The sequence below is a fragment of the Lutra lutra genome, chromosome 13 (assembly GCF_902655055.1).
Source record: "Lutra lutra chromosome 13, mLutLut1.2, whole genome shotgun sequence".
Classification (NCBI taxonomy): Eukaryota; Metazoa; Chordata; class Mammalia; order Carnivora; family Mustelidae; genus Lutra; species Lutra lutra.
Window position 1 is genome coordinate 40190709 of NC_062290.1, and position 23439 is coordinate 40214147.

The 23439-nt window shown below is 37.1% G+C and overlaps 1 protein-coding gene across 9 annotated transcripts in view; it reads right to left on the reverse strand.

Annotated features, from left to right (window-relative positions):
• Positions 1–23439, reverse strand: part of MPDZ (multiple PDZ domain crumbs cell polarity complex component) — a 157393-nt gene that overhangs the window by 128410 nt on the left and 5544 nt on the right. For 8 of the 9 annotated variants that reach the window (XM_047699409.1, XM_047699414.1, XM_047699411.1 and 5 more), the window contains exon 2: positions 2493–2575. In XM_047699409.1, the coding sequence (XP_047555365.1) occupies positions 2493–2508 (16 nt within the window). In that variant the 5' untranslated portion in view covers positions 2509–2575. Of the gene's footprint in view, positions 1–2492; positions 2576–19460; positions 19561–23439 lie in introns of all 9 variants that reach the window. The other variant, XM_047699406.1, reaches the window with a different exon arrangement.

A 23439-nucleotide genomic window follows, 5' to 3' on the forward strand; every position in this document is an offset into this window, starting at 1 on the left:
GAAAACCAAACACTTCATGAACTTGCAAATGCTGATACTTTCACTTTTTCAAAAACTTTATTTACATTTAAGAAAAATTAAAAACTAGGGGCGCCTGGGTGGCTCGATGAGTTGGGCCTCTACCTTCGGCTCGGGTCATGATCTCAGGGTCCTGGGATCAAGCCTCGCATCGGGCTCTCTGCTCTGCAAGCAAGGGGCCTGCTTCTCCATCTCTCTCTGCCTGCCTCTCTGCCTACTAATCTCTCTCTATCAAATAAATAATAAAATCTTAAAAAAAAAAAAGAAAAATTAAAATTATAACTTACTAATAACTGGATGTAGATGATGTCACTGATGAGTCATAACATCCAAAACACAACAGTTTCGTATATTAAGGAACAAACATTCTATACTTGACAATTCACTTGAAAATATATCACAACAATATATACCCCTTCAAAAACACTTGTTAATACTCTCTTTCCCCAAAATTAAATAGGATATCCATATATGCATCAAACCAAAATAATTCAAATATTTATTGACCACCTTATATATCAGGCATTAAAGTTACAAAAGTTTAAGTATTTGAATAAGTGTATCCCTAATAATCCTAGCATCTTACAAGCATGTTTCCACCAGATGGTGATTTTCTGTGATAAATCACATTTAAAAACCTGTCCTTAAAACTCTCTCTCACTTTTTCACAAGTGAACCCAAATTTGTTTTAAAGAAATGAAGACCATTCAAATATATGTTCTAACAGATTCATCATGGTAACAAGGGTATCTATTATTCATTTGCCATATTACAGTAATCAAAGAGTGGGAATTATCACCACAGACACTTCTGATAGAACCAAATGTGGGATGACACAGAAATGGGGAAATTAAGGCATAAATTAATGTTGACCATGAGTTCACACGCATACACAAATTTAAACAAACGGTATTTACTCATTAGTAATTAGTATTTATTTATTTATTTATATTTTTTGAGAGAGAGAGCATGATTGGGGAGGGTCAGAGGGAAAGGGAGAGAGAGAATCTTAAGCAGGCTCCAAGCCCAGCACGGAGCCCAATGCAAGGCTCCAAGTCACTACCTGAGATCATAACCTGAGCTGAAATCAAGAGATGGATGCTTAACTAACTGACCCATTGAGATGCCCAATCCTAAGTACAATTTTAAAAGTAAATAATGATAAAGGCATGAGAACTTTATTCTGGGTCTTATTTGTATCTAGATTTGTATCTCAGTATACAAATTTGGTATTAATTTCCATGCCAATTCTTGGAAGGTGTGCACGTCAGTAATAACTTACAAAATAAAGACTGGAAAGTGACAACGTCAAGAATTCTTTATTTCTCCTTCACTGTCCACTTTCTTATGAGGAACTTTGCTTTGTGGACTAGTAGTAGTCTTTGTGGCATGTGACTTTAGTATAAAATGGGGGATGAAGGTAACACGCACCATGTACTTTCATCACTCGCATAGTACCAGGAGCAAAAGTCAGAGTAGTGATCCCCACTATCACAAAAACAGCTCCTTCTCCTTTTCCTTCCACCTATTCTCCTCCTATTCCCCAAAGCATGCAGGTATCGAGGCACCAGCCGCAATCATCAAGGCACCTAAGTGAAATCCAGATACCTTCCAATAGCCATACCCCAAAACTTCCCAGGAAAACACGAGGCATTAGGACACCAGGAGAGGGATGGGTGTACATGATATGCCTGAAACTAGTTCTACAAACCAGCTTCTCTAAAACTAAAGAGCAGCGAAAGAAAGATTAACATGTGAATTTGGGTATTTCAACCTATATTATCTCATGATAGAAATTAAACTGCCTTAAATCATCACTGAAGTTTGTCAGCCTAAATGATTATTATTGTTATAGCTCAATGGTCAACTTAAAAGCAAAGCTCAGTAGGATTTCAACTGCCAGGGGCGCCTGGGTGGCTCAGTGGGTTAAAGCCTCTGCTCAGGTCATGATCCCAGCAGACAGTGGGCTCTCTGCTCAGCGGGAGCCTGCTTCCTCCTTTCTCTCTCTGCCTGCCTCTCCACCTACTTGTGATCTCTGATCTCTGTCAAATAAATAAACAAAATCTTTAAAAAAAAAAAAAAAAAAAGGATTTTAACTGCCAGAAATATAGAAGCCAATGAGTTTCTTTCAATATCAAAAATACTGTTAAGCTTTCTGGTGCTATCTACAAACACCATTAACCAGAAGGGGGTCCATAAATCAGAACAAGGTTTACATTAAATTTCATTAAAACTCATAATTGGCAGAACATTTCATATGTCTTTATCTTTTGCTTACAAATGATTTGTTTTTATAGCACTTCAGATTAAATCATCCAAATATAAAAACACATTTCCCTGCTGTAATGCTAGTGGATAAAAACTTCAAAAAACCAAGTTACTAGACAAAATCCTGCTATGTAGAAAAACCATTTCAAAGATCCTAATGGAAAAAGTTCTGGTTCTTAAAGAAAATAAGAAGGAATAGGTCTTACCTATAGTTTCTAACATTTTTTTTTTCCCCCAAAGGTCAGTGTTCTTCTTTACAATGATTTTAAACAGCAACTAAAACAGAACTCTGGGGAGAAAAGAAATAAAATGGAATGGTTATGTTTTATCACAACATTAAAACTACATAAAAAGTACTTGATGCTACCACAATTCCATTGGCCATTAAAATCTTGTTGATTTAACTTAAATTAACGTCATAGGCAAAAAAAAAAAAAAAAAAGTAATCATTTCAGGATTTACTCAAAATTATTCAAAGGTAATAATAGCATAGTAAGGTAAAAGGCATACAGTGTGTTTTAAATAAGATGGCAGACATATCCAAAATATTTAAGAACTTCTCAACACAGATCACTATAATCTTAGATTCACTTACAAATTCTCACCCACAGAATAAGGAACTTACTTGACTCTGTATGAGAAATTCGGTGGGCAAAAACATTAAAACATAAAAAGCAGAAGATGTAATCCTGACTTTGATTGCTCACAGTCCTAACTGGGGACAGCATACACACACATACCAATTAGAAATAAACTATGACACTCATGCAGTATGTGAACCAATGGGAACTACTAATACATTAAATCATGGATGAAAAACTGAATAAAAGAAAGCATAATGTTAAATGGAGGAAGGGTTTTTCAAAGGCTTTCAAAATACCCTCCTCACTATAATATTCTCTTCTCCCTCATTCAAAATAAACTTTCTCAACTCCTTCAACTCAAACAGACTCCTCTTTCTCTGACAATACTTATCCAGATTCTTTAAAGTACCAGCTACAGATTCCCAATGGCAATGTCCAAATCGCTAACCATAACTCATCTTTGCTGTCCAACAATTTATATGTCCTCTCCCTAGTCACACCCAACCTCTGCCTCGCAGAAAAACCTCAGTCATTCCTTCAATGGAGAAAAAAGGTCTACAACCCATTTTTCTCACTTTTGGAAGATGAAATAGGATTTGTCTGAGAAGGAACAAGTTGCCCTTGTTGTATCTTTAACAGAAAATGCATCTGGGACAAAAGGAAGTCCGTGATGTATATGAGCAGATGCATAGACCATCCATCAATGCCTGTGATTAGCTCTGAGTAATAACAGAGAACAGTTCTTACTGACTTTCCTTATCCCGATTTAGAATACACTATTTAAAACATCAACTCCACTGGAAACAGTCAAACAGCTCTGCTACTGACACTTTCTTTCCCTGGTGTCAAGAAAAGAGGGCAACAGCTCTAACTTGGAATTGAAACCTAAATAACAGTGTAGGAACCTTAGTTTCCTAGGAAACATAATCATTGGGCATACTGCAATAAATGAGATAAAGTATAAAAATTTCCAGCTCGTAGTATAACTCACACTGGAAAATACATATTCAGGATTAATGCTGAGCCCATAGAGATGAGCATTTCAATGTCAGGCATTGTGTGGTTTCATGGGGAAAAATACAGGGAGATCTTTAAAATAGTCGTATTTTTATTCTTATTGCCATGGGATACTTCAAAAGATAGCATACTATTGGGTCCCCCCTCTAAAAAACGTACTAACTCCTGACAGTTAACAAATCAAAGAAAGGATACACCAATAAAAGGAAGGTCAATAACTGATACATGCCTAGGAGGAAGAACGCTAGCAACAGAAGAGCAAGACTGAGCGAGTGTGATCACCTGGAGGAACATTTCCGCTGGCCCCTTTCCAGCTGCAATGCCCTGTGAAGTCACCGTCTCTCTCTCCAGAACTAGAAAACTCTAATCACAAATTAAAGATACTCAAAGTTTGAGTATCAAACTTCGTATCACACACATCAGTACTGGCTAGGCACAATAAAGTCAGCTCTATCTTCCTCCCCCTTTGAAAAATTAAGTTGGAAAGACAAGCGGTATTCATGACCTGGAGGCAAGCAGTATTCATGACCTGGAGGGGGAGGCAGCCCATTGATTTAGAAACCCACTGATTTATGAGGAGTCTGTAGACAAAGTACAGAGTAAGCAGTTCCCCACTGAGAAAAACACTGTCATCCCAAAGTTCATCTACAAGTCGGTTATGTGGAAAGAGAATTACTTTTCTTTTCCCCAGAGAATCTCTTGTCATAGAGGTTTTATTTTTGTTTGTTTTGGGTTTTTTTTTTAAGCTCCATTCAATGGCAAGTCAGACATTAGCTCCCAGATGACAGCTCCATTCTTCTGGATTTCAGAATTAAAAAAAAAAAAAGTTTCACAGTTTCTCTTCTCTGCTCTGATGTCCGTAAAATAATTGTTTTTTTTTAAGTTTTTCTAGATTTTATAATTAGTACCCATGACAAAGAGATAAGAGGTTAAAAACAACAACAAAAACCTGTTCCTTTTCATGCCCTATACCCCATCCTAAGGATTCAGCTCTAACTACAAAGAAACTCATCTGTAACCACAGACATTTTGATACAGGGAGAGAGAGTCCACACGCGTTGAACTGCATGAATTCTCCTTCTCACCCCACCATCAACCTTCCCTCTTCAACCCCCTCAATACCATGTGGAAACAGAAGGGTACCTGGGTGATAACTGTGGGTCATGGCCAATGGGTAAGATGTAAAAAAATTCCAATATATGTCTAAAAACTGCCAAGTTCTGAAGGCTGTTCTGGACAATTCAGGGTAGTTAGTGAAGATGATGAGTCAGAGGGACAGTAAACAGAGGAAATGAGATGTGGACAAGTAACAACACTAATGCTGGGGCAGAAGCAAGGGTAGTAACAGCAAACATACAACAGCCACATCTTGTGCACTGCTTAACATATGTTATCCGACTAAGGCCTTTAATCTTTACACAAGCCACTTACTTTACAAACAAGGAAACTGAGGCACTGAAAGAGGAAGCAACTTGCCCAAGGTCATACCACCAGTACATGATGGAGCCAGATGTGGACCCAGGCAGTTTGGCTCCAGAGCCAACTAACAATTTAACTTCTACAATATACTGCCTCTCAACGGGAGGAAAATTCACCTTACTCTTCCCCTTCCTCTTGCCAAGTTCAAAACTGCGCTGAGTTTACGCTTCACAAGGAGAAACCAGAGAAACAAACGGACCAAAGTGCATGACGTCTGAAATGGACAGGTATAGACAACACAACCAACAATCCATACAAAGCTATCAACAACTCAGAACTAAGTATTTTAGAAACTATGGGTAGGTTAAGATCAGTAATAGTCACCATTTATACAATGTTCATATGTTTAAATAAATCACCTTTGAAACCCAAGATCTGAAGAAAAATCTCCAAGAAAAATAAGCCTCCTTATAGTAATATTCAAAGTACATTAAAAAAAAAAAAGGCTGCAACATTTCAAGGTGCTAAATCCCTCAACACAGTGGAAATAGGCATATTCAAATAGTATCAAAAATTAGCTACTGTACACTAGACCCATCTTGTTACTGCCCACGTAATTCTGCCTTAGACACATACTATGTGGGTATAACTGAAGCTGTTAGAGCAGCCATGACACTCAGAACTACAGGTCATACACCACAGGTGGCTCGGGGACCTCAGTGCCTATGAAGCACTACAGTGCTGGACAAGGGCTGGCTGTGCACGACATCCTGGGACCAGGGACCCTGACCTGCATGCTCTTCACATTATCCTCCACTGCCTCGCATATTTTCTTTTTTAAACTTTAGCATAGTCTTTTTTTTTTTTTTTAAGATTTTATTTATTTGACAGAGAGAGAGATCACAAGCAGAGAGAAAGGGAGAGAGAGGAGGAAGCAGGCTCCCCGCCTAGCAGAGAGCCTGATGTGGGACTCGATCCCAGAACCCTGAGATCAGGACCCGAGCTGAAGGCAGAGGCTTAACCCACTGAGCCACCCAGGCAGCCCCCACTGCCTCGCATATTACTCTACCTTCCTGAGAAGTCTTCAGACGAAGCGAGAGACTCGGGTTTTACTCAAGGTCACACAGCTAGTAAGCAGAGAACATAGAGTTGAATCCAACTCTGCCTGAATTCAAAGCCCACACTCACTCTATCACACACATTTTCCATATTGTACCGCAAAAATCATATAGTGGACATACTTGTTGGATAAAAAAAAAAAGACTGTGTAAGACAATGTTAAGTTGCTAGTATCTGTATAAAAGGGAAGGGAAATGTTTGTGTAAATGAATATGTACGTTTGTAAAAGAACAGATTATTTCTGCTAAGTTTTCCAAAGACAATAATAGTGGGGTGTGGGGGGCTATGGGACACTAAGAGAAACTTATTCTGCACTGTATTTCTTTAGGGTTTTTTTGCTTTTTTTTTTAACTTTCTTAGATTTTATTTATTTATTTATTTATCTGACAGAAGGAGAGAGAGCACCATGTATGAGGAATGGCAAACAGAGGGAGAGGGAGAAGCAGGTTCCTCATGTGGGGCTCAATCCCAGGATCCTGAGATCATGACATGAGCCAAAGGCTGACACTTAACTGACTGAGCTAACCAGGCGCCCTGTCTTTGTTTTGCTTTATTTTGTTTTGTTTAATTTTATATCAATATAACATTGCCATACTTAGCAAATAGAAATACAGGAAACAGGAATACTTAGCAAATAGAAATACAGGAATTTTCTATTAGCAAATAGAAAAACAGGAAATACAGGAAAATTAGCAAATAAAAATACAGGAAACTTAGCAAATAAAAATACAGGAAAATGAATTAATTCTTTAGTATAAGCATATCTTGTACAATTCTTGGGACATACTTATAACTAAACACTAATTTGCTGATTATCTGAATTTCAAATTCAACCAGGCATCCATTATTTTATATGGCAACCCTACTTATGTATATATATTACCTTAGGGAAAAAATCAAATTTTAAAAATCATTTAAAATTTAAGGCCTTTATGCTTCTTGCAGAGCATTAACAACATTAATGTCATTGATAATGACAGAGTTGCCATGTACTTTGCAAAGCTCTAAAGATTTTAGCTGTGACCAAATGACTGTCCAACAACTAGGTGATAATTGCAGTTTCAGGAGGGGATAAAAATCAAGTCAAATTTGGTTTTATTGAGAAACAGGAACTGATTAGTTGACTAATCGTACTTTTCAACAAGTTGTACTGGTAATTGTGGGCACAGACTGTAAGTAGTAAAGAATCAGTGCTTCAAACATAAAACAGATCATTCTGTCCAATGCAGATTATATGGCAAATAGCAAGTGAAAATATGTTTTCTGCTAAAAATAACACAGAAAGAGAAACTGTCCCAAATGCATAAAATTTTCTAGTTATCTTAAACAATTCTAACTTTAAAAGAGGTACAAGTTTAGTTTTTGTGGGGGTTTTTTTTAGTTTTAATTTTAATTCCAGTTAATGTACAGTGTTATATTAGTTTCAGGTGTACAATCTAGTGATTCCACAATTCCACACATCACCCAGGACATGGGCACTCCTTAATTGCCATCATCTATTTAACCCATCCCTCACCTCTACCTTTCTGTGAACCATTAGTTCATTCTCTATAATTAAGAGTGTGTTCCTTGATTTGTCTTTTTTTCCCCTTTGCTCATTTGTTCTGTTTCTTAAATTCCACATGAGTGAAACCATAGATATTTCTCTATGACTTATCTCACTCAGCATTATACTCTCTAGCTCCATCCATGCCATTGCAAATGGCAAGACTTCATTCTGTTTTATGGATGAAAAATAATCCATTGTCTATAGATACCATCTCTTCTTTTTTTTTTTTTAAGATTTTATTTATTTATTTGACAGAGAGAGATCACAAGTAGACAGAGAGGAAGGCAGAGAGAGAGAGAGAGAGAGAGGGAAGCAGGCTTCTTGCTGAGCAGAGAGCCCGATGTGGGACTCGATCCCAGGACCCTGAGATCATGACCCGAGCTGAAGGCAGCGGCTTAACCCACTGAGCCACCCAGGCGCCCCAATACCATCTCTTCTTTATCCATTCATCAATCCAGACACTTGTGCTGTTTCCATGCCTTGGCGACTATAAACAATGCTGTTAAAAACAGCCTGGTAGATATATCCCTTTAGAATCAGTGTTGTTTTGTTTTTGTTTTTTATTCTTTGGGTAAATACCCAGTACTGCCATTGCTGGATCATAAAGTTTTTCTATTTTTAACTTTTTGAGGAGCCTCCATACCGTTTTCCGAAGTGGCTGCACAGTTTGCATTCCCACCAATCACACACAAGCGTTTTCTCCACATCATCGCCAACACCTGTTATTTCTTGTGTTGTTGATTTGAGCCATTCTGACAGGTGTGAGATTATATCTCATTGTAGTTTTGATCTGCATTTCCCTGATGGTGAGTGATGATGAACATCTTTTCATGTGTCTTTTGGGCATCTGGATGTTTTCTTCAAAGAAATGTCTGTTCATGTGTTCTGCCCATTTTTAGTTGGATTATTTGTTTTCTGGGTACTGAGTTTTATAAGTTCTTTATATATTTTGGATACTAACCCTTTATCAGATGTCATTTGCAAATGTCTTCTCCCCTTCCATAGGTTGCCTTTTTGTTTGTTGTTTCCTTCATTGTGTAGCAGCTTTTTATTTTGTTGAAGCCCCAATAGTTTTCTTTTGCTTTTGTTTTCCTTGCCTCAAGAGAGATCCAGAAAAAAGTTGCTATGGCCAAAAAGAGGTATACCTTTTTTTTTTTTTTAAGATTTTTATTTATTTATTTCAGAGAGAGAGAGTCACAGCAAAAGAGGGAATACAAGCAGGGGGAATGGGAGAGAGAGAAGTAGACTTCCCGCCAAGCAGGGAGCCCGATGCAGGGCTCGATGCGGGGCTCGATGCGGGGCTCGATCCCAGGACTCTGGGATCATGACCTGAGCCAAAGGCAGACGCTTAACGACTGGGCCACCCAGGCGCCCCAAGAGGTATACCTTTATTAAGTGAGTTTGCTGCAATGCTTTGTGGCTGGTCATCACTCAGCATCCACTTATTGCATTTTTTTAAGACGTTATTTATTTATTTGACAGAGTGAGAGAGAGCATGAGCAGGTGGAGAGGCAAGCAGAAGGAGAGGGAGAAGCAGGCTCCCTGCTGAGCAGAGAGCCCAATGCAGGGCTAGATCTCAAGACCCCAGGATCATGACCTGAGCCAAAGGCAGACATGTAACTAACTGAGCCACCCAAGTGCCCCTATTTATTGCATTTAAATTTAGCATCTGTCTCATTCACAGCTGCTGCAGCACAACCCAAAGTTAGACAAATGCAAGGCTGTAGTCATTTGCAGGTAGTCTGTCATAATGTAAATTGGCAATGAGAGTAAAACTTACACTTCTAATCATAAGTCACATTCTAGAGAAATGTTCACTATCCACCAATGTTAGTGCACTCATCCAAAAGAATCCACTCCACCTCTTCTTAGTATCTGTTCTTTTGAACTTCTCCTTCATTTCTATAGGCTTGATCAAAAAGTATTCATGAACAAAATTTGTATTTTCAAGCTCATATTTATGAATCTTTCTGAATCCTTTCAACAATAATAGAATTTATTAATTCTTTTCTGTTCCCCAGAATGACAGAAAATTAAGTATCAAATAAACTTACCTTTCCAACATACTCGAAATACCAACTGAGAGTTTTGTCCTCCTTTTATAAAACAGAAAGATAAATTACCTGTCCAAAGTAAAAAATGCTAAGGGGGCCAGAGGGTGAGAAAAGAACTCAAATTTTGCTAGTTACTGATTCAGCAATACATGGGGCACCTACATGACTGGCATGTTGATGGGTGGAGGAATTAGAAAAATGAAGAAACAGTCTGGGAACTCATGGGCCAAGGAAACAGAAGAAAAAAGCAAGTAAGTAGACACTTAAAAATACAAATGACAGAAGCAGGGCACCAAACTCAAATTAAAGAGCAAGGGAAAGGTTCCTGGAAACAAAGACCCCTGCACAGTGTCCTAAAGAACAGGTTAGAGTCAGAGTGGGAATGATGAGAGCTCCCCACATGGAGGCAAAAGCACAAGGCTCCTTCTGAGCACTGCAGGTAGCTTCTTATTCCTGGATTGGGGCAGGAGAAAAGAAAAGTCAGAAGTGATAAAGCTAGAGATGTGTTTACAGGCTAAATTACTGAGGGCCCTGTATACCGTTCTTGAAGAGTTTGGACATTTAACTTTGAAGTTTATTTTGGTGTAGTGTGACATGGTCAAACTTTGTTTTAGAAACATCAGTCTGGTAATGGTGTGGAAGACCTATAAAAACAAGAGAAACTGGAAATAAGAAGGCCAGGTAAGAGGCATTTTCAAAAACACTGTATTTGGAGATAGGGTTTTTAGGATGTACTTAAGGTTGAATGAGGTCACAAAGGGAATGGTCCTCATCCAGTAGGATTGATGGTCTTATAAGGAGAGGAACAACGATCTATCTAAATCTTCCTCCCTCACTCCTTCCACATGTGAGTACCAAAGAAAAGCCATGTAAGGCACAGTGAGACAGTGATCATTGATAAGCCAGGAAGAGAGTTTTCATCAGAAACCAAACCCTGCTAGACCTTGATGTTGGACTTTCGAGCCTCTAAAACTATGAGGAATTAAATTTCTGTTGTTTAAGACACCCAACCTGTGGTATTTGTTATGGTAGCCTAAACGAATACAGATTTCAATCTTCCCACTGCCATGCTCCAAAGAATATGCTACTACACACTATGCTGTATCCTTCTTTCCCAACCATAACCAGGAGAACAAGGGTTAGGCTCCTCATTCAAAGGAAGACAATCTAAGTGCTGACTGGAAAGCTAGAACCGAGGCTAGGCTCTGTCTCTTGGGAACTAAAGAAGAGAAACACTAGAGAATAAACCAAAGATAAGAGGAAGATAAGTAAAGGATGAAAGGCTAAGATAAGGCACAAGCCTGATTTATGAGACTGCAGAACAAATCAGATGAGAAAGAACACGGGTGACATTACAAGAACAGCAGGTCTTCCTCTTGGGGAGCTCCAACACAGCCAATGAGAGGTAAACAGAATAACTGGTCCCTAAGACACACAGTCACTGACATCAATTCTTACAGTGAACTCCATTTTGGCAGAGATAATTTGTAAGAAGCTCTTTATTCCATTCTATCACAGCCTGCTTGGGTATAGCACCACACTACCACAACCCACACAAACCAATCCCTTCAAGCATTCTGCTATAGAAGTACCCTTGGCTCCTTTAACTATTTCTTTTGGACACTCTACTTTGAATAAAGATCTGAAGCAGCTTACAGGCAAAGGTAAGTTTAATAAGACCACTGAAATAATTAAGAACCTCACAGGAGGGATAGTTACATCAGAAAAACAAGGCATGGGGAAGCAGCTACTATGGCAGGTCAATAAAATACTATAAAGTATTCAGTTTCAATCAAAGCCTAAGAAAACCACTAGGTTCCAACCAAACAAAACAAATCTGCTATTGAAAAAGCAAGTGAAATCTAATTCACAAGGTTTCATTCTCTCAGTGAAACCACAGTAACTCTGAAAAACATTTACAAATAATTAAAATATTTCTAGCTAACAAATTACAGTCATAGGAGAATAGAAATACTTCCATTTCAAACTCCATTAGAAAAATAAGACAAATACACACATTAAAAATTTAAAGTAACATTTAAAAAAAAAAAACAGAAATGGAACCTATAGTTTATAAACCAGGAAAAAAAAGCAATCTAAAAGAGGCTGGGAACAGAGAAAAAAAGAAAAAAGGAAAAAATAAATCCAAACATCTGTAGTCACAATAAATATGAATGGGTTTGACTCACTTATTAAGAATAAATTTACAGTCCACATTTCAAAAATGCAGAGAGTGACAGAATAGTTTGATATTGTTTACCTGTATTTTAAAATGTATATAAAATAACAATATATCCTTACATATAAATATATATACACAAATTTTCATCATATCCAACAATGAATTAAAAAGACACATTCTTGAAATCAATTACAGTAGTAGTTACTTTCAGACAGATGAAAATGGTAGTCTCAGATCAGAGGGATCTAAAGGGAGATTAAGCTTTCTCCATTTTTTCTTAAGGAAACTGTAACTTTTAGAATGTTTTTAAAGTACAAATGCAAAAAGTAAATGGGTTGAAATATTTATGGATAAAATGGTGAAATGTTTAAGATATGCTTCTGGAAGAGGACAGAAACAACAGGACTGGCCATGAACAAAAGGCTGTTAAAACTGAATGATGGATACATGAGGATTCTCTATAATAATAATTTATTGTAATATGTACATTGTAAAATGTACATTTGAAATTTTTTCTAATAAAAATTAGAAAAATAATAGACAGCAGTAAACATGTGAAAATCTTAATGTCTAATTATGCAGGATAGAACTAGAGATGATTATTTCCTTCTTCATAATTCACAATGTTTTTGAAATCCTATCATTCTTCCTCAGGGGGAAAAAAATTTCACCTCAAACTATGAAGTTACTTGAAAAAAAAAATTTGCCATTGATAAATGTTGCCAGAAAAACAATTGATTCAGGCTAGATTACTTAACTGCAGCAAACGGAAATGAAATGTTATAAAAACATTTCTTCAAAAATTAATATCTCATAAGGAATTTTCATTTTTTAAATTTTCATTTTAAAAACAAAGCTTTATTCAGATTTCCTGATGGCTACTCAACTGCTAGTTTCACCAAGCAGTTTTAGGTAAGAGCCTTAGAAGCAGAAGCTTATGGCTCTGGATTAGCCAACTCTGTGTGAGAGAGAAAACAGCAGGGCAGGAAGTGATAGATGACTGTTGCTGTTCTACTTCTGAAAGTATATACAGTACAGACCAAAGTCCCCACATCTGGAAATTATGGGTGAACCCAAGATGGGTGAACACAAATATAAATGCTTCAACTAAGAGAAAATATATTTATCTTTCATACATATTCAAATGACAATTCAATATAATGAATAATCACATAATATATCTAACCTAATACTACAAATGGAGAAATGGCAAATTAATCCACAATTATGTAGATATATATAAATCAAATACATTACTCTGACCACAAATCCACATACTCTAAACAAGTTTTGGTGAAAATAATATCTCATTCCCTCACATATTAATTTCTTAATAGGGAAAATAAACCTGCAGGAAAATATAGGGGTACTCTGGGTGACTCAGTTGGTTAAGTGTCTGGCTTCAGCTCAGGTCATGATCCCAGGGTCCTGGGATTGAACCCCAAACTGGGCTCTCTGCCCAGCAGAGAGCCTGCTTCTCCCTCTCCCTCTGTCTTCCACTTTGCCTACTTGTGTTCACTCGCCCTCTCTCTCTGTCATATAAATAAAATCTTTAAAGAAATTTTTTTTAAAAGGAAAATATATAAAATACAGAAATTGGAATATTATTGGTATACTTACACAATAATATATTTATACTAACAAACATGTTCATTGAACTTATTTTTGTATTGAAAGCTACTCCCTTTTATTTTCAAGACTGTTGGCCAGAGGTAAAGGGTCCACTGTCCTTTCAAAAAGTATGCATGTTCTATCCTTAACTGCAGATTCCCTGAAGCACAGAGATACTTACTTTATAAAGATGCTTACCAGATTCATAACCACTTCTAGAATTACACACTTAAATTATATTTTGTGACACTTTTGAGTTAATCTCTCCTATTTATTGCTCACACCCAGGTATGAAGTAAATGTTAGTGCTAAAAGGACAACAAAAAACATGCAGCTCACAGACATGCTAAAACTCACGGAGGTGTGGTTACATGACAAATCAACAGTGTGTCTGGGATGAGAACCTTAGCTGTTACCTATTACTCAACTGATTATCTGAAAGGCTGAACTTTCTTTTTAAATATATTAGATAAATCAATTCTGCTCACAGTCTACTGTATTAAATTTACTTCCTTTCTCCTTACCCTCCCACATAATTTTTTTTTAAAAAACAACCAACACACACACACACTATGGACTCCACAATACCTTCTCTCTGGGTGCCCTTTTTTACATATTTTCCACCCATAATGTTCTCTCTTAATACATCCCTGTAATGACAGGGGCCCTCCTCCCAAATTGTTAACTCACACCAAACACGGGGACTCAGGGAAAAGATTCAGATGCTTCTGAAAATGCACATTTAGATTCTTCTGTTCTCTCATTCCCTAGCTAAACTCAGAGGAATTTAGACTGCTGGGCAGTTTGCCACTGTTTGCTACCACATTTTCAGTGTTAAGGACCAAGATGCAACAGGCCAGCATATTTCTTGGACAGAACCAGGCAGCAGGATTCCTCCAAGGGCTGCCCTTGCAGGGGAACAACAATGGGTTGGCATCAGACTCCAGAGGCAGCTGCTGCCCATAGGCACTCACTCCAATCATGTAATTTTCTTGAGGGAAACCAAAAATGCACAGAAGGATTAACTTAGTGCCACAGAATTCTCAGGTGGTAATAAATTCTCCAGAGAAATTACTTCAGGCTCCTGCCTCTTGCCCTTTTGCCTGCCTAGAATGAGGCAACTCTCCGGTGGCCCTGGGGCAAACTGTATCCTTGGTGTTTAGAAATACCGTGCATACTCAAAGCGTCCCCACGGACCCTGAAACATGGCCAGCAGCTGCTGTTAGGACTTATCAACTAGAGGAGGAGGTGACAGTACAGAAGATATCTGTCATTTCTCAGCTGCCCTCTCAGAGACAGGACTTTCATTGAGTTTGTGAGATCTCAATGATGATACTGAGGCAGGACAATACGTGGCTTTGTCAACTGTGACTGAACAATTCCTCAGAGTAAAGCCCTAAAGAACAGTATACAGACAACCTTTTCAATATAGACAAATGGTGGAAACGGGGGGGGGGGGGGAGGGCAGACACGGCAGGACACACAGAATATTATAACCTTGTTGCTGTTTCAACTTATCTCCCCAGCCAACTACTTCAAGTTCATGCTCTTCACCCATGCTCTTCACCTCTTCTTCCATTTTCTAGGGCTTTTCCAAACTTTCCAAATAACTCTACTTCTGCCATTTCCCCATTATTGTTCCTAATTATTTCTTCTGTTTTGGAATATTTTCTATAAAAATTATGAGGACTGTCATCTATCATATTGTCTACTTGGCTGTTACAGAGCTTTAAGTACTATACATAATTAGATATTTTTATCCCTCCCCATCAATCAGTGCCTCCTAAATTCAGTTTGTGGCCCTCCAGAATTCCCTTGGCTGAATTTCAATAGGAATAGAGATAAAGATTACAAACTTCACTCAGAAAAGAGCAGGCTCACGTTTCTGATAGGAAATCCTCTGGGAAGAGAACAGTATATTGCAGTGATACTTAATGTGGCTGCTTTTCTCCCCAGTGCTCCGGTGACCAGTAGTCTGCACCCCCTGTTGGTTTGCTTGCCAGCTCCTTGCACAAAGAAGTATCATGTGTGTACTGAGAAGGGCTGGTGAAAGATCATGCTTTCTCTGAGCCCATTTATGCAATTCTTTTCAAGGAGCAATTCAAAACCTAAAATTTAGCTGGAAGAAGAAATCAATCCATTTCCTGCAACTATTAATGCTTTATAATTTCAAATATCTTATTTGAAGATGTAGGAAAATTTCGTGTGAGTTTTTACTCTTCCTATAACATAACTTGCTAACACTACATTTTTACGGATGTGGAAATAGAAGGTCAAAGAGATTACTAACTTCCTCAAGGTCACATAACTCAGACTTTTATTAAGCAATCATATTTCTATAGCCATTATTATGTGAGGGTACTGAAAAGTCTATGTAATAAAACATCAACAACTATCTGAAAGTATCAGCCAAAAGTAATCTAATTCAGCTACAAGAGGATTTGGTGACAGAGAAGAAGGAAGAAATAATAGGTTTAAAAGCCTTATTCAATCAGATTGATGCCTGTTACTAGATTCCCTGAGTAACAAACTATTTAATTTTCCATGTCATTTTGCTGATTAAAAAAAAAAACAACTTTATTCCTCAGATATAAATTGACCATCAAATATTCTCTTCAAGAAACAGTTTCCAAACATATATTCACCATTGATGTCTAAAAGCTAAGCTTTGTTGTAATCGACAAATTAAAGTAATAATTTGTTATTTGGGGCTTTAAAAAATGCTATTCAGTGAAAGGAGTAATAAAACTGCATATACAAATTGATTGCTACTGCATCTACTATAACACTAATTCTTCCATGGACTTAAATAGTCTCCATGAGTGACTATTTTTAGGCAATGAACTAGCATATTTTCACTGTATGAAATTAAACCATTTATGAAATAGCTTTCCTATATCCCTGTCTTCTTAAATAGAGCATATATGCTTCACACATATGTCTTTCCTTTAATCCTGCCAAGAGCTTCATATTAGATACACACATTTTTAAATAAGAAAATTGAGGATCAAAAAGATAAAGTGTTTTTCCCCCCCACATCACAAAGCTTGTCAGCAACAGAGTTATTACTTAAAGTCAACCCATTTCTGACTGATAGCAAAACCAAGACCTTTCCACTACATAGCTCTGTGCTCTAATACTACTATTACAGGTAAGAAAATAGTTATTTACCTTCAGATTACATAGCCCCAGGAACATATCTTTTAGAGTTCCCAGACTACCTCATAAAGCTCACTTAAAAAAAAAAAAAATTTTTACTAATTGTGAGATCCTGAGCTGCTATTATAAAGTGGGCATTGACAATAACACGCAAAGCACCCGCAAATAATAAGCATACCAAGAACTATTACTATTGTTATCTTGTCTTCTAATAGTGTCTGGACATCAATCTCTCCATTTTGCTATTTCCAATTTGCTATCAGATTAATCAAGCTTATTAAATCAGTAAATCCTCAACACAAATGAAAATTGATCATTTCTGAATTGGGACTTGCAAAGTACAGTAAAGTGCAGTAAAGAAAGTACATAGTTTTTAGGACATTTATGTTCCCATTGCTGAAAACTATATGCACTTTTTGTGCTACTGAATACCCAAAATCACCCCCTACAATACTTCAAAGGAGTAGAAATGAATCCAAATATTGCTAAGTCTTAGAAGTCAGCTTAGTCAAAGAACTGACACTTAAAAGAGTATTGTGTTATCTACCAGAAAAGACAGAGGGAGAGAACTGGTTTGATGTATGGCAAGACACAGATAAACACACAGAGCAGGAAAGGAAGAAAAAATAATGCGATAAGGAAGCTGAAATGGAAAAGAAATAGAAAAGATGGAGGGGCAGCAAAATCACTTACAAAACTTTCAGAAAAGTTCTGAACCTTCACCAGCCTAAGAAGAGGTAGAGCAGGGTGTTTTTTGTTTTTGTTTTAAAGATTTTATTTATTTGAGAGAGAGAGAGAGAATGAGAATGAGAGAGAGAGGGCGGGGGAGAGGTCAGAGGAAGAAGCAGACTCCCCACTGAGTAGGGATTCCCGATGCAGGACTTGATCTCGGACTCCAGGATCATGACCGAGCCGAAGGCAGCTGGTTAACCAAATGAGCCACCCAGGCGCCCGGAGCAGGGTGTTTACTGGGATCATAGAAGCAAAGGAAGAACTGAGTCATTTCCCCCACCAAAGTGAAATCTGATCTCAAAGGAAGACTTTCAACTCTATATCTTTGTCACCCACTAAGCAGACAAACACAGTAAAGATCATTAAGTCTGAGTCACTTTCCTTGTGACTCAGTTGTCAAAATTCCGTAAGATAAAGTATGTGTAAGTATGTAGAAAGTAAAAGTGCTGTGGGAGCATTAGGCAGTATTAACAGCAATATTAGCATCAGAATGGCTAACCCACAATGTTTCCTAATTTTAAGAAAATCAACAGCAAAAAAAGACTATATAAGTACACAGCATTGTATTCAGCAAGTTTTAACTACACACTTATATTCCCCTAAGCAGATTTAGCATGAAATACTTGCCCAGGATCCTTCTCTTCTCACTTAAATCAATAGGCACTTTCACATCTAATTTTGTATTCACAGTTTTGTTACTTTTTTTACTTAAGAGGCCCATACCAAATTCTACAAATTTTAGGTCCCCCAAAGTCTGTATCCACCTCTATCACTGAAGCATATGGTAGAGCTGAATATAGACAGGTAACTAATTTCGAGCTCTCAACTTAGTGGAAAACAGTTAAATAATAAATAAATAATGCAACGTGATATTCTCAATTCTATGAGAGAACAGAGAAATCCAGTGCTGTCGGCATACATCAGAAAGAATCGGGAGGTGTGACATGAGAATTGTCTCTAAGGACGCAGAACCTAGAAGTGTATGGGAGACAGCCAGGAAAGGGAAGGGCATGTCTTGCTGAGGGGACATCGCTAAGGCAATGTCATCATAAAGAAACCAGAGAATTTAAACGACAGGGATCCTATAGCACTGCGTTACCAAACTAAACAGGAGCCAGGAAAGCCATGGCTCTGGCCTACTTGGACGCTTGTACTGCTCGCATAGCAGTGCATGTGGAATGGATCGGGGGGACAGGCGGCAACTGAAATTCCTTTTCTGGAGAAACGATCTTGGTAATGGGGTAAATAACTCATGAAAAAGAGAAAGAACTATGATAGTGTAATCAGATGTTAGGCTGTTAAAGGAAGCCAATCGAAAAATAATATAAGCCAAGATTAAGGCAGATACCAGGAAAACAAGGAAATATACACACATTCATCAGAGGGAAGCGAAAAAATTCAATGACCTCTAGATGCATGCTAGGGGCAAGCAGAATGAGTGAGTAACACCAATGGAGTTGACTTTCAATGGTTCTAATTTGGGAAACTAAGAAATATTGGGACATTGTCAGCTTAAAGAGCAAAAAGAGAGATGTCTTCTGTCTTTAGAGGCATGGGTAGAAATGCATTCCTTGTGAACATATCCAGTTTGAAATGTTTCTAGAAAATAGGAAATATTAAAATTTAAGTTCCATGGGGGTAGGAATTTTTGTTGTTTTATTTTGTTTGGTGATAGTAATGGTCCCTTTTTCTCCCAGGGCTAAGTCCCCAGAACCAGAAATAGTGGCTGGGTCAGATAAGGCACTCACCAAATAACCTGCTGAAAGAAGGAATCGACTGCATCTGCGCATCTACAGACAAAAGAACGTGGAGGACCTAAGAGTAGGCAATCACTGGCATCTAGGTGTGCTGAAAATAAAGAAAGGAGATTAATGAGAAAGAAGGTATGGATTGCCAAGAAGGGAGAAATGAAGCTGGAACCCTGGAGAGCATGAATATTTTAAAATATAATGTAATATGTAAGAGTTATTTTAGGGATAAAAATCAATTAGAAATAAATCCCTTGAGGGTACAAAGAAGTGTGGAAGAAGGAAGGAAGGAAGGATGGAAGGAAGGAAGGAGAGACTGACTGATCCTTCATGTTTGATCACTCTAAGTACCATATTCATAACGCACCCACTACAGCCAACACTCTAGGCAAGGTTATTTCTGATACTGATATCAAATAAAGCTTAATTTGACATCATTTTGGTTCCTAGACCAATGTGAAAACAGAGTACTTATGGAGGATAACCTTGATAAGGTGAAATCAAAAACAGAGAGCTCAAAATACCTTTTTTTTTTTTTAATAAACTCCACACACAATGTGGGGCTCCAACTCACAACCGTGAGATCAAGTCATATGCTCTACCACTAAGCTAGCCAGGGGCCCTGAAATCTAAATATCTTAGCTAGACAACAAACAATCAGCTATAAAGTAAATTCAAAATCACTGCATAATCAAAACCAAGATGAAATAAAGTCTACATATAGGGAGAAGAATATATCTAAAAGTATATAAAATCAGCCATGATCCTCTCTTATTCATCTCCATACTAAACCAAAACAAATTCACCTTTGGATCTTCTGTTAATTGAATATGCATACACTTAAGAAGAAAATAAAATTTGTTCACAATTATAAAAGCAATGTTTTACATAATTTGTACTAAAGAACTGCGAGAGAGAACCTTGTACTCCTCTGACCGCCAAGAGATGTCATTGTCTAAATCATCAGATAAGCTTGTCAGTCAGTGATAGTCTACATTCCTGAGAATACACAGAGGAAAGTAAGCAAAACAGATGACAATTTACATCTTGCTGGCAAGATTCCAAGTAGTATGGACAAGGGGAAATTATATAAAGGAATCCAAATTCTTATGAACCTATCCAAACATGAACCTTAGCCATATAAGATAAATAAACACAGACCAATTCAACTCCCTAATTACTAATTCACAGATAATTGTAATAGGCTACACTACTTAGTTACATTAATTCCATAGGACTCACTAGGGCCATCTCTGACAACTGGCATTTTCTCTCTGAAAACATTTTAAGAGGTCTTATTTTCTTTCAATAAACATGACTATTTGCTTCTTAATTAACTCTTCTACAACTTAACTACATTCACTAACTGTATTTTACCATGGTAATTAAAGGACTAACTGTTAATATTAAGATTATAGACCAACTTTTACTTTTGTAATAATCCAGAGACCGCACGCCTTAACTGATGTTGTTTGGGTTGGTTTTTGCTCTTTTTTGTTTTTGCCACTTAATTTCAATTAAGTCATTAGAAAGTAGAGACAATCAACTAAGTGTTTGGCCCAAAATATCTGAGTGAAGCCCACAAAAACGTGTTTTCACAATATGATGATCATCTTTTCTCTAATTCTTTTTATGTCTGACCATCTTAGGTATAACAGATACTGAATGGCAATTATTTGGATAATTCAGGCATCAAATTACAACTTAATTATCATATTTACTATATGATTATCACATAAATTTGTCACAAGAAGGGACATATAAATCTATCAAAAACTATAAAAAATATGCAAGTAAGAGAATTAGCCAAGCAGTCTTAAATATTTGAGCTCAATACTGACTTCACAAGGTAGGATACAAAAATTTACAGAAAGCCTCAACACTCATATGACCATTTTTTTGTTTGGTTGTTGGTTGGTTTGGTTTTTACATAATCTTCTGACACCTTTAAAGATTAGGAAGCTTTACATCTCTACTTCACATTTTTTAGTTTTTTAAAAAATTATATATGATTAACATATTTTAAAAATTCAATTAACCCTTACATAAGGTTGACCACCCAAGTTGAAACCGAGAACAAATACAAGACAATGGCCAAAATGCAAGAGAATTCTAAACTACTGAAAAAAAAAAGCAAAAAACAAACAAAAACCTCTGAATGGTATATCCATTCAGTATAATGAATTAGCACTCAGAAATAAATAGTATTAAACTATGAATAGAAGCAACATAGATGAGTCCCAAAATATAGAGTAAAAGAAGTCCGATAAAATGAGAGAATTATCCTGTATGATTTTATTTATTTAAAAGTCTCGAGAACACCAATTAGTCTGTCCTGACAGAAAGATCAGTGGTTCCTTGGAGACAGGAGATGGGTAGGTAGGGGAGACAGGAAAGTATCATAAATGGTCATTAGGAAACTTTTAAGGGTGATGAAAATGTTTACTATCTTGATTATGGGGATGGTTACAACTAGGTCAAAATTCAACAAACTGTGTACTTTCAGTATATGCAGTTAATTGTATGTCAATTATAAATTACACATCAATAAAATAAATGATCCCTCTCCCCTTCCTGAGAAAAGGGAGGGGTCTGAAAGTCCTTAGTTTAACACCTAAAAGTTGTTCACTGAACTTCACAGAGCAGGCCAGGGATCAATAATCCTGGCCTCTGGGCTGTTGCTTCTTTGGTTTTCCTACCACAGCCATAAAACATCTAAAAATACCTTGTGATTTAGCCTAATACAATATATACAGTCAGCAGATTCTATCAGAACAAAAAGGCATTCTCGTGTTGTGTTTTTCTGAAAGGTAATAGAGTGACTATGTTTACTACTTCCAGGAAAGACACCAGTGTGGTGGGAAAGGGGGGGGCACACAAAACCACTGAGTCCTACAGTTGCAGCTCCTCTAGTCCTACAGTAGGAAGGAAATAAATGCTGCCCAGAGGCAGACTTCATGCCTGACTTATTAAAATGAAATATCCTTGGAAGAATGGGGATAGTGAAGAAGGGGAACACCTAACCTAGAGCTTCAGGAACTTTAGACAGCAACAACAAACTTAGAGAAATAGGACCAGTGAAGGGGGCCTAGTAAAGTTAAGGGAAGCTGGACATACCTTGTCAAGATCAGGGAGGATCCTTTTAAACTACAGAATAACCTTTAATCTTTCGGATTCTGTCATCACAGTTTTGTTAGGTCTGCGATGTCTTAAGGGCACAGAATGAGAGATTGCCATGACCATTTCCTGCATCCAGTTCCCCAAAGCAAGGCATGATAGGGGCCACCCAATTACATAATGTGAAGTTATTCCAAAATTAACTGTAGGACTATGTAACATTAACTTTCAAGCAGAGATCAAGATTAAATAATTGATTCTCCACTGGTGTCCTGGGTGCCACGTTATAGTTAGCCATATTACATCTCCTCAAAAGAGTCAACAGACACTGGTTCACAGAGATGGTATCTACATATGGATGTTTAATAATCTCAGATCATATTGTCTTCACTGAGAAAAAGAGCAATCAGTGAAATCTACTGATCCACAGTGCTATTTATTCATATGTATTATGGGGGGGACGATATATGGGTGAGTGACTCAAAAGCATCTTTTTTGCTTCTTTGCACTTGCCCACCTCTTCCATATTAAAAAAAAAGTGTTACTTTTATTAATAAATAAGTTACTAAGGAAATAACTATCTTATGTATTTTACTATGTAGTTTTAAAATATAAATAATAAATGGTAAAGTATCCCAAAACATACTCAAATTATCAACATAAGTTATCAACACACCTAATTAGGTTTTTCCTAATTTTTTGTAGCTAATGTCTCTGTTTTTCTTCTAAGAGTTTTCTTTTTCACTTTTCCCTCATGCATTTATTTATAGCACCTTAGAGCTGAAGGTAGAATTCTTTACAAGAAAATAACAACGGATATTGTTTTCTAAGACATAAATAAAACTAAAAGAAGAATAAAAAT